Genomic DNA, 14,137 nt, shown 5'->3' with positions numbered 1-14,137 from the left:
TATCAAGATTAAAAATATCTCGTTTATTGTGCGGGAGTTCGGGAGCATAAATACGACGGTACATGTGGAGGGAATATCAAGTGACATAAGGAGATACTAAAAAATTTTGCACCATCGTAAAATTTTGTACTTTTATTTGGATTTTTAAAACTTTACTATGAATATTTATACAACGTTCATGGTAAATACATTTTATGGTGTAAAAGATTATGGAATGAAGAAAGAAATAGAAATTAAATTACCCGGAGAAATAAAATGTTAAGAATAAAATCGCGCCACACACATATACACAAAGGATAACATTGCAATTTAGAAACGTTTTTATAGCCACTAAAAAGCCCGATGGCGCATAAAATTTCTCCCGGAATCTCGGATATACGCATGTAGATAAACACAGTTTAGCGATCGTTAAATGTTGTAAGCATAGAGCACATTTATCGCACGTAACGTCGTACATTCCTGCAGAATTTTTTTTCTTTTTTTTTTTCGACGGATAAAATCTCCCGGCCCGGTGGAGCGCACGCCAAATTCTCGCGAACCGCTTTAATTTCCCGGGCTGTGTATTTTTCGATGAAAATAGCGGGCGCTTTGCGGAAAGGAAGCGGCAGCGCGCGGCCGCTATCAAGCTTCTACGTGCGTGCGAAAATTTACGTGCGGAGATAGATAGCCGAAGGTCAGTGCGCGCGGTTCGGTGTTCTGACAAAATGGACTGAATTCCCCTTTGAAATCGTCATTCGGTGGACAGGTAAACACGAGTGCTCTCTGTGATCATTCGACCGTGACGTTTCGCCGGGGCGGGACGCTTGCCGATCGTTATCACGTAACGTAGATCGGTTCGCTCTGATTCACAGATGGGTTCCTTATCGTTATAATGCCGCTGCCGTGCCGAGATAAAGATCAACGAGAATATGCAGCAGGCGTAAGTTCGTGAACATGAGCGGCGCGATCTGACGCGGTCAAATAACGTGCAGAATTTTTTTGATCGAAACGCGCCGCGCTCGCGTTTCGGCGAGGGATAATCTAGCCCGTTTATCTAACCTATCCCCGCGATAAGTAATTAATACAATTAACCGAGGACGCTTTTATCGCGAGGTAAATCATTATCCGGAGATGTACCGGTTCCCGTATACCGGTTTCCGAAGATAATCGCAACGAGAGACGTTTATAGAGTTAAACGAATGGATTTGCTGTGCCAAAAGAGAGACACACGCGATAGCCTGCTTACGTAACGTCTCGTTACGTGACGGAAGAGCCGATCGATGTCGACGATCGATGGCGGATGTAATTACCACGTAGACCTTAGCGACTTTTATGCCCCGTCCGCTGCGCATGTATTGTATATTGACTACTAGCCGCCTGTTATAAGATTGGCAATGCCACGCTAGGCACTCCCATCAAATGGGCGATTTCCTTCGGGCGGCTAGATGCCGATCTCGGAAGGACAGGGCCCGCGTTATTGACGGCGCTTTGTTGCACATGGGGCACCCGCGAGTGCCCCCCCCCCCTTGCCCCTCCGAGTGGTGTGAACGCGCGCACCGCTGAACGGCGCGTCCGTCCTGACCGGGAAGAGACTCTTTAGAAACGATCCACTGGCAACGGGCCATCCATTAACGTGAATTAGAGTATTTAACTCGGCGAGCGCGAGGGGAATGAGGAAGAGAGCGATCGTGCGAGAAGGAGGCACATATAGAAATGAGAATGGAGGCGATCGCACTCTCGGCCGCCGCGTCGTTGTTACGACCGATTGGCTGGCGGGGCGGGATCGTCACGATTTCGTCACGAATCAAAATATATTTCCAGTTCTTTCTTCTACTCGCGACGGCTTCGCACTTTGAAATTTTTTTAAACAATAGTGCTTTTGATTTCAAAGTCTTAACGCGAACAAGATTAATTTTCCTTAATATACGGTATGTGTATAGCAGTGATTAATTGACACTGTTGGCTTTCCGTACCACATTCAGCTTTTAAATTTTGATTGGGATAAAATAGGTATCCCAGCTGCCTAATTTTCAAATTTTTAATTACAGTTTAAATTATAAAAAGATTGATCTCTTATAATATCACTAGGAACTGCAGTCAACCGTCACATATAATGAAAATAGTAATTCTATCGTTTTTCCGTATAAAGCACAACGTACGGTGCAGAACACGATATCGCAGAAACTAAATAAAACGCATCATAAAACATTTTTACGATTTCCGTCAATATTCTTTAAACCCGCTTGTCAATTCCGGGAAGCGCTACGTAATAAAGATGTATGGTCTTCTCTGTAGACTCCTATCCTCGTCAGACAACGGATCGAAGCGCGATACTTCGGCAATCATAGGACGAAAAATCTACTGACAAAGTGAAGCGCATGGAGAGAAGGATATGCCGGATGTGCTTTAAAGCTCGACCAGTCGGAAAACCTCCCGCCATTATCCGCTTTCTCTTCGTCTCGTTCTATTCTCGCTTCTGCCTCGCTCTTTGTCTCTCTTTCTCTCGCTCCCTCTCTCACTCTTTCTCTCTCGGTCGGGCCGCGTGTTCGTTATTGATTTCAGGTTTATTCTTGGCGGCTCCGTTCGCTTTGCTGGCGTCAAAACATCGAAAGGACGAGGAAGGGTGGCCGCGCGCATCGCCGGCGCGAGCGTTTCACAGATCCTAAATACTCAAGGGCAAACCTCTGTCGCGGAAGCTTAAAGTCGCCCCCGTGTCGACACACACTCGTGAGAGTACTCGAGATGAAAACCCGATGGTTAAATTACGAGCGCTCCCCTCGTGCAGCGTGCGCGTTTGTGTGCACGTTTACGTGCGTGTGCCTGCCACTGAAATTATTGCTCGCTTTCTGGATATGACGTAATGGCAGTTGCGCCGCGCTCCACGGAAAAGCACCGTGAAGCAGCAGTGAGTAACATCTTCATGAAAGTCTATGCGATGTACCTTCGCAGATTTCTGCGCTCGCGGCATTCGTTATGCTGTTTATGAACTTTTAATTAAATCTTGGATTTTTTTCATCCTTTAGTTATATTGCGTCTGAATTATTTTATTACGTTTGTAAGCTTTTTTTTTTCTATAAATTGTAGTTCGAATTATAATACTAAATAATAAGTAGGGGAAGAAAATCTACGGAGTCACCATTCGTTCAAGCTTATTGTTAGGCAAATGCGAGGGAAAGTTAAAACAGTCTATAGATAGAAAGTATTTCAGATGCGTTTACGCAAGTCAGCGTGAGACAGCACGACCTTTGATTCTCGTTTTATCAGTTCTCTTTTAAACACGTGTGCTTCTTTTTGGAAAAAAGCTGTTATAAATTGAAATGCATTATCTCATAATTTGTTTTCCTTTTGGTTTTATTTCTTCACAACGAAATTTGATGTAAATTTACGTTGATCAAAATTGCATTTATCTTGGTTTAACTTTCATTCATATACGATAATATTCGATGGAGGATGGTGTGCGTATTTCTGAGAAATGGCATTGTTCCTTTCTCCGCCGTGGGGGATACCCCGTCTTTCTTGAATTTTTTTTTTTCCCGTAACGGGCGTCGTTGGCACAGCATCGCGATGCCCGCTTTTGCATTTCAAACGCGGCGCGATGCGTCCTGATACAACTACGAATAGCAATGCGCAAATAAGCTGGCTTCCCGACCCACGCCATTACCTCGAATGCAGCGCGGAATTACAGACGTATCCATTATTTTGTAGCTATTCTGTAAAGTTGCAATAGCGTCATTTCCATATTTGATATCACGCGAAAATGGCTTCATTCGCAAAGCAGCGGTTTCGCGCGAATTAAATTTAAAATGCAGAGTTTCGCGTTACCATAGCGCAATTATGTATTTTTTTTTAATTAGGTTAATTCATTCTTTATTCATTAAGAGTTTTAATTCAGTCCTTTCTCATAACACCCGCCCGCATTTGTCGTACCTTCGTTACAGTTAATTGAGAAATTTGCGCTGTGCGAAACGCACGCGTGAGACTTTGGGCGTGAGGACGAAACGTTTGGCGTTTATGCAATCCATCTCGATTCGCGCATCTCCTCGCGGACTCGTGCGAAACAGCATCCTCTCATAGCTATCGCGTCCGCTTTTTCTACTGCCAATTCCGATAACGTTGATTCTCCATGCAGATCGACAAGCCAGTTCCCTGGTTTGCCGGTTATCCGCCTCTTCCAACCCCCCAATTTTAGTCGATAAGACAGGCACTGTGCATGCGAAAAGTGCCATTTTGTTTGGTCGATGGCACTCTCAAAATAGGTCGTTGGTCTGATATAGTATTCTCTTTTTTTCTCTCTCTCTCCCTCTCGCATGAATCGATCTGAAGCGGAGAGGCCGATACGTTGAGATAACTCGGATTTCGTAGCCCGTACTGGCTTAGCTCTTCGTAACACGAGATGCAACATGCACAGCAAGTGATTCGCGCGAGTACTCCAGGCTGTAACGATCATCCTTGCCAATCCTGCGGTGTACAAAGTCCAGAAAATCAAAGGGCAAACTGTGCCGAGTAATACGATCTTATTTATTTTCAATTCTATTTTTACGCCTTCGATTAAATATATGTATCTATAGAGAGCTAAATTATTTTTGAAGTATTATTTGACTCCCTCAAATTCTGCGTTATATGTATTTTGACAATTTCTTACATTTCTAAAAGCTAAGAAAAATTAAAATGTACAAATTTAGAACATAATGTCCGATTAATATATTATGCATGTAATATTTGAAATTGAAATAATTTTTATAAAAATTCCTCGCAGAGATATCAAATATTATAATTCAAATTTAGTTTGGCTCAAAGCAGTAGAGGATTATATTAGCCTTAACGATCGTCACATTAATCGTGTGAACTCAACGAGGAGATGAATCGGCAGTTCGCATAACCGTTGGAATAATCATTTGCCTTGAATATCCAATTAAGTAACGCGAGTGCGCGTCCCGTCGTACCGCTGGGCATAAACGGCACGAGAGCGCCGTGCATTTCGTCGTTCTCTACGCCCGAGGTAGCTGATCGAATTAACGTGGGGTCATTAAATTTTTTTTCATTGCGCTCTCCTCGGGGCTCGCGCACGCGATCCGCCGTAAGGCCCAGCTAGCCGTGGCGACACGCTCCGCTGACGTCGAAGGGGAAGCATGCTCTGAATGGTCCCTTGTATGTACTGCCGCGCGCGCGCACGCGGGAAGTCTCGCTCTCCCGTTCACGATCATAAAAAAAAAAGGAAGGGAACAAGAAGCAGCAGACGACAAAGAACTGTTAGACTGTCGTTGACCGAGCGAGAACGAGCGCCATCCGCCGAAAATGGGATCGAGAATTTTATCTCGGGAGAGATACCGCGAGTACAGCATACAAGTTGTCCTTTGAGTCGTCAAAGTTAACTCCTCTTTTTCCGCAATATCCGCGACACTTGCGGCATTGATAAGTATCCGCGTTACTTGAGGAAGGGAATTTCTGAAAAATTATTTGGTCCCGTCACATAGTGATTCTGTAGTCAACGCAGATAATTTTAACGCGACATTTCATTCGCGGCGGGGAGAGAATTCCTCTTCTAGCTCCGCATAAACGTGACTTAAATTTGATTCGATTTGACGTGACCCGAGTTTAATTTTAACGTGCCGCATTCGAGCTTCCGGTAGCTATTGCGACACAACATACACACGTTTGACGGAGTCAAAACTCTTGCCAGGATTCTCCCCTATCCGCGATCGCGTCCCCGTGTAAATTAGAAAAAATAAATAAATCAATTAACGGAGCTGCAGCTATGGCGGGGGAAGTTGAGTCCATATTTCTTCCGTACTCGTCGACCAGACGAGATTAATGCGTTTTTAATCCTTGCCCTGAATCCTCTATCTTCGTGATCGGGACGAAGAACACCCGTGGCTTTTCCCAGCCAATAGGAAGACATATTTCCCGTGCCAGCGGGAGAAAATTAGGTCGTTTCGGGATCACGTTCTCCGTGCGCGTGCACGCTCGCCTCTTTCTTATCCGTCCTGTCCCTTTCGTTGATTAAGCTACGCTCGCGGAATAGAAAGCCGGTAGAAGGGGAATGTGATGTTGTAGAGCCAGAGGCGACTTTCCTCGGCCTTCTCAAACTCAGTTTCAGTTCTCATTCGCCGCGAGGCTTTTCCAAAGAGATCCGTTCACACGTGAGATACACTGCTTCCGCGTATCCTTTCATTGATTGTCCCCTGTATGAACAACTTGTATATATACTTCGCGGATCATCCCTTCTTCTGCTCATCGAGTTCGTTGGATTTTCCCTGTTAATGTCACCAATCGTGATCAGACTTTCGAAACCGTGTTCTAACAGTTTCTTTCGCGGTTTTGTTAGAATTCTATTTACCGTACGAGTGTTCGTAATTAAATCTACAATAAAATTGATTCAATAAAATTGGCTTTGTGTTAGAAAATTTAAAAGGACGATTGGATATTTCGTGTACAGTTTTAGCTGCAAATAAAATTGCGACAAACTTAGCAAAATATATTCTCGAAGAAGGCATTCTGAGATACTAGAAATATATGAAATCTACGATATAAATTTAAATTAAATGGAATTAGATTTATATGAGTACGAACTCAATATTGACATTATCGACATGGATTATAATTATGCATTTTAAATATTAAAATATCAGTTATAATAAAAGAGAGACGTAATGTTCCGCACACATATTATGCATTTATGACATATTACGCATTGTTCCTCATTGTTTTTAAATGGAGCCAAGCATTGTAAAATGATAAATCGCTACTTCTATTCTTACACATCCATCGCTTCTGACATTTTCATATAAACGACAGCTGTTAATTTATCACAGACTGATGCTACTATCGTAATCAGACGCGAGAGGAACCATCGCTCGGATCGCAGCACTTTGTTGGTGTCGGATCTTTCGTAATTGCTGAGACCGAGACCTTCATTTCTCAGACTTAACAAAGGGCACGGAGCGCTTCCTCGCGTAGCTTCATCTCCGTTCGCGCGCGCGCGCGGTCCGTATCGGCGAAATCCGGTCTAAATCGAGTTTTCAGAAAAATGTTCAAGGTAGGAATAACAAATGGCTCTTTGCTCTCGCGCGGCGCACCGAGGTCGAGGGGGTGGCGTTCAGAAATAATCTGGAGAGAAGGGAGAACTGGACAAACCATCTGTAACCTGCCACGCGCGAGATTGTGGATGGCACGGCCCGGGGGCGAACCATAAATTATAGTTACCCTCTGCTGTCCATAGTAAATCGTTTGCCGTCCCGCGGATTCTTCTCCGCCTTTTACGTTCTATAAAATTGTCTCTCTTTACTTAAACTCTCTCTCTTTCTGGTCCCGCAGCGAAACTAGAAAGTCTGTCTCCGAACATTGTTGATTTTTCGCATGTCTTTAGCTGCCGAAAAGAATGTCATTTTATAAGCCGTTTAACTAAAATCATCTATCATTTTTACATAATTTACTAATTTTTAATAAACTTTTAAGAAAAATGACGCTCTCAAAGCGTAAAAATTGTAATTTTGTAATAAATTTATATTTTACAGCATATAACTTTATAAACCGCGTTTTTTATCATCATTTTATCTCTTATATAATATATTTTTAACATGCGAATTATTCAATGCTAAATATTAATTTGTATCCAACTCTTATATTTATTACCTGATACTGAATATTTTATTTTTTGATATTACAATATTTTATTATCTGCTATTGCAATTTAAATATTCAAAAGTATCTAGTTTTCTCAATTAACACACGCAAATTGTTAATCCAAATTCTCAATTTAATAAAAATCACCGAGAAAGTATTTTCTGTCTAAAATATTTTGTAAATAAATCTTGTAAAAAAAGAGAATGCTAGTTTTCAACTTTGAACGAGGATTAAACTCTTTTATATTTTTTGGATAAAAATGTCATCTTTACCGTGAAACTGGGTTCGCGCTGAGGTATTATTCGACCAATCGTAGCTCGCCACGACATTCCAATGGAACATTGCCAGAAATCTTTCTACTAGTACGATTGCCTGCGGTCACGGTGAATAGTTCGCCACCGCACGAAAAATTGGCAACGCCATTTTCGCCATTATCTTTCATCTCTAACGATTTCGGAGAGACCATAGAAAAACTGAACCGAACCTACTTGTGATAGGAGAAATATTTTTCTTCCTTATGAATGAAAGACGAGAGAGCGCTTGAATGTTAGTGAAAGTTAATAAGTAATGTGTAGGTATTTCTGATGCCGTCTATTTCGCCTTCATATTTAATTTACTGTAAATTATAAATAACGTACTGATCTCATTAAAAATTATAATATTAATCAAAAGATAACTAATCTCCTTAAATCTCGTCAATTTATCTTTATTGGATAAATGGTAATGTAAAATAATTTATAAGGTAAATCTAGATAGAATTTAGTAAATATTTAACTCTCAGAGACTCGGAAGTTTCAATTATAGTAACCATCAATTTCCATTTTTCATCTTGAAGTTTGAAACTTACATTAATATTGATCTGTATATAATTAATTTAGTAATTTATTAACAAAAATAATAATAAGAAACGTAAATTAATCAAATCACATTATTTATATTTGTCTCACAAGCCTGTGAAAAAGAAGTTATATATAAAATATCCTAAGCTTTTAAGTTACTAAATTCACATCGGTATTAATTTATCGGTATTAATGCCCCTTAATTTACTCTTATTCTTAAACTCATGTTGCGACGATTGATCACATTGAAACTCACAAGAAATTGTATTTTCTTTCAGCATATGGTGCAGACAGGGATGGCTGCGCCCTATGGTGGGGGTGTCTTCCCTCCTCCGGTAAACGGGGTCGCGGGTGTCGTGGGGGCGGCCGGTGCAGCCGGTGACGTTAAGCCACCGCCACCAGTGACGGTGAAGGAGGAGAACGCCGGTGCGCCCCAGCAACCACCCCCGACTGGCGGGCCCCAGGTGCCGCCTGCGGCGGGCGCACCCCATCCCGCCGCCCCCGGTGCGCCGACCGCGGCCAGCTTCAGTCCGCCTCCGCCACCGAACGGGGTCGATCAACAGGCCATCGTGAGTTCCTAACTCTTAATTAACACGACCGTGTCGAATCGGTCGATAAGCACTTCAATTTATCACTACGTATACTACAATACGTGTAATGATAATGATTAGGAGCCGAGCATTTTCCCCCTTCGTACAGAATATCGTACTGCATTAGGATATTCAGGATTATATGTATTATTTTACATATAATTTATATATTAATTTTAAAATATAAATTAAATTATATATTTAAAATTATTTTGAAACTATGCGCCTTTAAACTATACGAGACACGTGTTGTTTAGCATTTTAAAGCGACAACTTGGAAAACATCGACTTTAATATGGAGACATATATTTCTCCAGACACAATTTCGAATGTACAGGCATTTCGTGTAGGAGGAGAATTCCCTCAGGAATCCTCCCGCGCTGTTCTGTTTCCCTTCGTGAACAAGTAATGTGACGTAATGTAACGCGTTTCGAGAGGTCAAGGCGACATGTTATTTGCCGTTCAAGTCGGTGCGGTGCGTCGAGAAACCGCAAGCGCAGGAGTCCGTTAGAGTAACTAATCCTTTCGTTGAATGTTCTCGACGCTCGTGACAACGCGAAATTGCAACGTTACGTTCCTGCGAAGTAGCCCCTCGCGGGCCACGTGGAACACTTTCGAGATTCTAAGTGTGTACACGCCCGTTACCGGAGAACCGAATTTCTCCTTGAACCGCGTTCTCTCCCCTCTACTGTAATACCTTTGTCCTGTTTCCCAGCGCGTCGAGAAGGCGCGGCAGCCGCCATCCCGTCACGTAGTCACGGTCGCGGTCAATGATTCTGGACACGTATGAATGGAGAGGAGACGTCGTCGCGTCGGAGGCGACGAGTGAATTCCATGAAAGGGGGGAGCCCTTGTAATTCATAGCGAGGTGTGCGCTAGACGGGAAGGGTTACTTACTGATTGAATAAAAGAATTTCCTCTCTTGAGAGATAAGACGCTTTACCTTCTTTCTCTCTCTCTCTCTCTCTCTCTCTCTCTCCTATATAAACTTCTGCTCGTGAGGAAAATAACGCGAGAGGAGAAACGATAATAAACGTTAATTATTTATCAATATTTATAGTAGCATGAGAGTAGAGAAAAATATTATTTTTGTAGATATAGTATGACTATAAGATAGTAATAAAAACTTCAGGAATAAGATTACTTAGTGCTTAACTCAGATCGATTCGTATCTATTTAAAGTCTTTATTTTAAAGAATCTAGGTATTTAGACCGACTTATGCAATTCGATAAGTTTAGAAACGGCAGTTTTATCTTGTATATAACATGCGATTTATTGCGTAATCGAATTAACGAAGTCCATCAAGTAGAAGATTTTCAAATAATTTCTAAATGATAATTTCAGAAATGATAATTTTATCACGACGCTGTGAAGCTATATATTGCGCTTCAAATTTTAATTTCTGGTTAGTGGATCTAATTGATGATCACGCGATGTAATTGGATAAGCAGGCTACAGAAATGTCTTATCTCGTATAAAACTCTTAACGATTTTTTTTTGTTTTGCTCACAATTTACGAGCAACCGCAATTCAGTTTATTGCATTGTTCACGGATAATTGTCGGTAATTCGGGACGTGTCAGATTAACTTTTCCCTAGAAGTTATTAATTGCATTCTCTCGCGTCACATTCTACGTCCAATTGAATTCTATGTTTGAAATGTATCGTCTCATCATGCGTCTGGCATTCGAAACGGAGAAAATATTTGCGTATTTTTCGGTTATTTTTGAATTTTTGAGACGGATTTTTTGCTTACCATGCCTGATTCTACTCTCTAAATCAAAATAAATCTATTGTCTGCAAGATATAAAGTTAAATTTATAAATCTATTGCATATATGTGAAATAAAATTTTAGGTTGTGTAATTAAATAAATTAGTTGTAATTAAAAAGTTTACTTGAAAATAGAATCCACGAAAAATATCAACATTAAATAATTTTATTTATTGATTTTCACGTTTCGACTTATTCGCAAATAATCTTTTCAGGTCATATCTTTTTATGTATATCTTCTCTCTCTCTCTCTTTCTTTTTCTGTCTCTCGAAATATATTTCATAGTCAATATAAGATTTCAAATACTGCAATTATCTTTCTCAAAATGTCACTAATATTCCTGTGTGCACTTGTTTTAAGAATCCTTTTAGTGACCTGTTTTTAGAACACTTTTGTGACAATCGATCCATCCATGCTTGTAATAAGAGCTAAACGGTTCATCGGTAATTGCATTTTAATAGTCGAACGTAGCGCGAGTTGTCGTTCCCCCCTTTGTTTGAAATGGGCTGGTCCACGGGGAGGGCACGTCCTCCGTGTGATAGATACGCGATTACGAGATATAATCCGGCGCCATTAATTCCCTTGAAATTCATACGGCGCATCGTCGGTGCGTGGAAACTCGAGGCTACAATGCGTTCGCGCCGTCGGGCGACTCACCGATTCATTACCATCGGAGACGCCGCGGCCAGGCTTCCTCCCCTGATTTACGACCACCGGTTAGAACGCGGGCACCGCGCGAGGATAACGACGCGATCGCGCTTTAATGCTAAATAAATATCGGAGAAAGGTCGGGTCTCCCCGACGACGATAATTGATTTCATGCTCGGCCGCGGCTCGAAATGCAAAGCACCTTTGTATATCGACGTGATATCGCGCGCGTACAACGAATGCGGCAAGAGTAATGTTTATAAATCCGCTCTAATTCATCGCGTTAGTACAGATCGCGTTGATAATTTTTTTTTATGTTTAATTCCACTCGCGTGTATTTTAGCTCCGATTCTTGATTTCACGACGTTGCGATTTTCGTTCATTTCCCGTGAAATTCCGTGAATGCGATATGCCACTTTGCGCGAGTATCGAGAAATGCATTATTATTCGCGAGGATTTGATTAGAGCTCGATATTTATAACGGCTAAATAATCTCTAGTCTCGACTTACTCAGCGATTATTCGTGACATTAATGCTTCGCTTCGTATTCACAATGATGTTGCCATTACTATCTATAATAGCGATACGTCTGAGATGTATCGTTGTAAATTAGAATGAAATTGCTCTAACGTTAAATTCGCTTCGTAGTAAAATTTGTCAAACGGATACTGCTATTATATATATTAGATGCGATATTTTCAATTTTGCGCTGATATATAATGTGTGTATATATATATATATATATACCTATATATAAAATCAGCGCAAAGCTGAAAATATTGCAATCTGAAAAAATTACACTTTTCTCCTTTTATCACGAACGAGGTATTATGTCGTCGTCAAATTGAGAGAAAAATCGGTTTGCTGGGAAAAAAAGAAGGCAAAAGGAAATCGATTACGTTATCAAAAGTTCTTTATTTCATCATAAAAATGTTACGTCTATTTCGCGATTGCAAACTCAGGCGTAATATCGCTTTCGTCAAGGTTTAACACTAAAACCGCGACTATGCCATTTTTTTATCCATTTGATAGATTGATTTTTTCCCACTTTCGTTGAGAGACTATAACTATGCGTAGATTGAATTAGTATTAATAAAAAATGCAGTATTTAGTTATTATCCAAAAAATCACAAAAGAATAATAGTGTCATAAATAATCCATCTACAGAAAGAATGATTTTACTGAAAGGTCAGAAAATTTTAATCTAAAAATAATTTTGTTGGAAATTCGAAAATGTTAAACATTGCTGTAAAACATTTTGACATTCTAGCAGTCAGTTTGAATTTCTAACAAAATTATTCTGGTGGTCCAACAAAAATTATTTTTAGTAAAATCCAAATATTTTCTGTATCTGTATCTAGCAAAATTTTTAGACCTTCCAGCAAAATCGTTCTTTCCGTGCACGGTTCTAGAAAAGACAGTTCTAAATTGACGCCGTTCTAGTGACAACACCATCCCTCTCTCCTCATTGAGATAAAAAATTGGTTCAAAAACGCAAAATTTGTTTCATCTTATCAAAATATTTAGTTCTATATATTCAACTGAACGTTACTATGATGACAAAAAATAATTTGTTACTATTATAAACAAAATTCTATTTTTTAACTAAACTATTTTGTTTCAACAAAAATTTATCGTATTTAACTCAACCGTTCGATTAAAAATACACACTATTTATTATCCCCATCAGCATTGTTTAGCCAGTTTGATATTTGGAATTTGAACAATATATTAATTGGATAATTAAATAGTATGCAAACACAAATAAATATCACTAGTATTTCGGACACAATAATTTAATTAAGTTGGCTAGTTAATTCTTGATTAAACAATTTTTATGGTTGACATAAATGAACTATATCCTTCTTTGTGCAACTAAAGAATTGTTGAATCAACCATTGGATCAAACACAAATTTAGTTCGTACAATCAGTTTTTTTCTTAGTGCAGGAGGAAAAGTTTAGGTTTGTTTGCGTTTTCGATTAAACGTGGCGAGCAAGATTGATAATGATCTCGCGCACAGTTTGATGGCGAGCGAGCAATTCGTGAACAATGTCGCGCTGGTTCCGGTCGTGGTTGCTTTGTCCCGCGGTAAATACGTTTGGTCAATTAACCGGGCCTGGTTAGTCATCGAGTCGAAAAGCGAAACGTCGCCCGCACAGTTCGTTCGGCCGCGGCTTTACGCACGCGAGAGATCACCTGGGACACGGGAATCCACCATGCATTTCCTCTTCCTCCTTCCTCCTCTCTTCCACACCACTATACCGTCGGCCACTGCCGTCTCTCTTCCTCCGCTTCCTTCCCATAGTTTCATTCCGAACGGATGGCAGCGCAATCGTGTTGCTCGCCCCGATGCGACAGCACGTATATTATATCGCGCGGAATTACGGAACGTTATGCCCGAGTCATGCACATACGGCCGATCTTGCGGACAATTTGCCGTACATAAATTTTTGCCATGAATAAATCACAGCTGTGATTCATGTAGAAAATAGACGCGCGTTCCGAAATCGCGACCAGCTTTGAAAGAATAAATTACGGAATTTACAAGTTTCTTATTGGTTAGAAATTGGATTTATATTGAATTTCGTGTTTTAAGAGTTTACATTTTATGAAATAATATTCAATATCGAGAATAAATTTTATGATCTATAAATATAATATCCCATGTAATGTTGCACAAAAG

At 40.4% G+C, this 14,137-nt stretch overlaps 1 protein-coding gene across 1 annotated transcript in view; it reads left to right on the top strand.

The window, feature by feature from the left end:
- Positions 1 to 2,839: 2,839 nt before the first annotated feature.
- LOC105451297 (RNA binding protein fox-1 homolog 2) overlaps positions 2,840 to 14,137 on the top strand; it is a 108,746-nt gene continuing 97,448 nt past the window's right edge. The window contains exons 1-2 of the mRNA XM_011691668.1: positions 2,840 to 2,884; positions 8,720 to 9,010. Coding sequence (XP_011689970.1) covers positions 2,840 to 2,884; positions 8,720 to 9,010 — 336 coding nt within the window. The remainder of the gene's footprint in view (positions 2,885 to 8,719; positions 9,011 to 14,137) is intronic.

Source organism: Wasmannia auropunctata, unplaced genomic scaffold, assembly GCF_000956235.1.
Source record: "Wasmannia auropunctata unplaced genomic scaffold, wasmannia.A_1.0 LD336053.1, whole genome shotgun sequence".
Classification (NCBI taxonomy): Eukaryota; Metazoa; Arthropoda; class Insecta; order Hymenoptera; family Formicidae; genus Wasmannia; species Wasmannia auropunctata.
The sequence above is the reverse complement of the archived record's forward strand: the minus strand, read 5'-3'. Positions and strand labels throughout refer to the sequence as shown.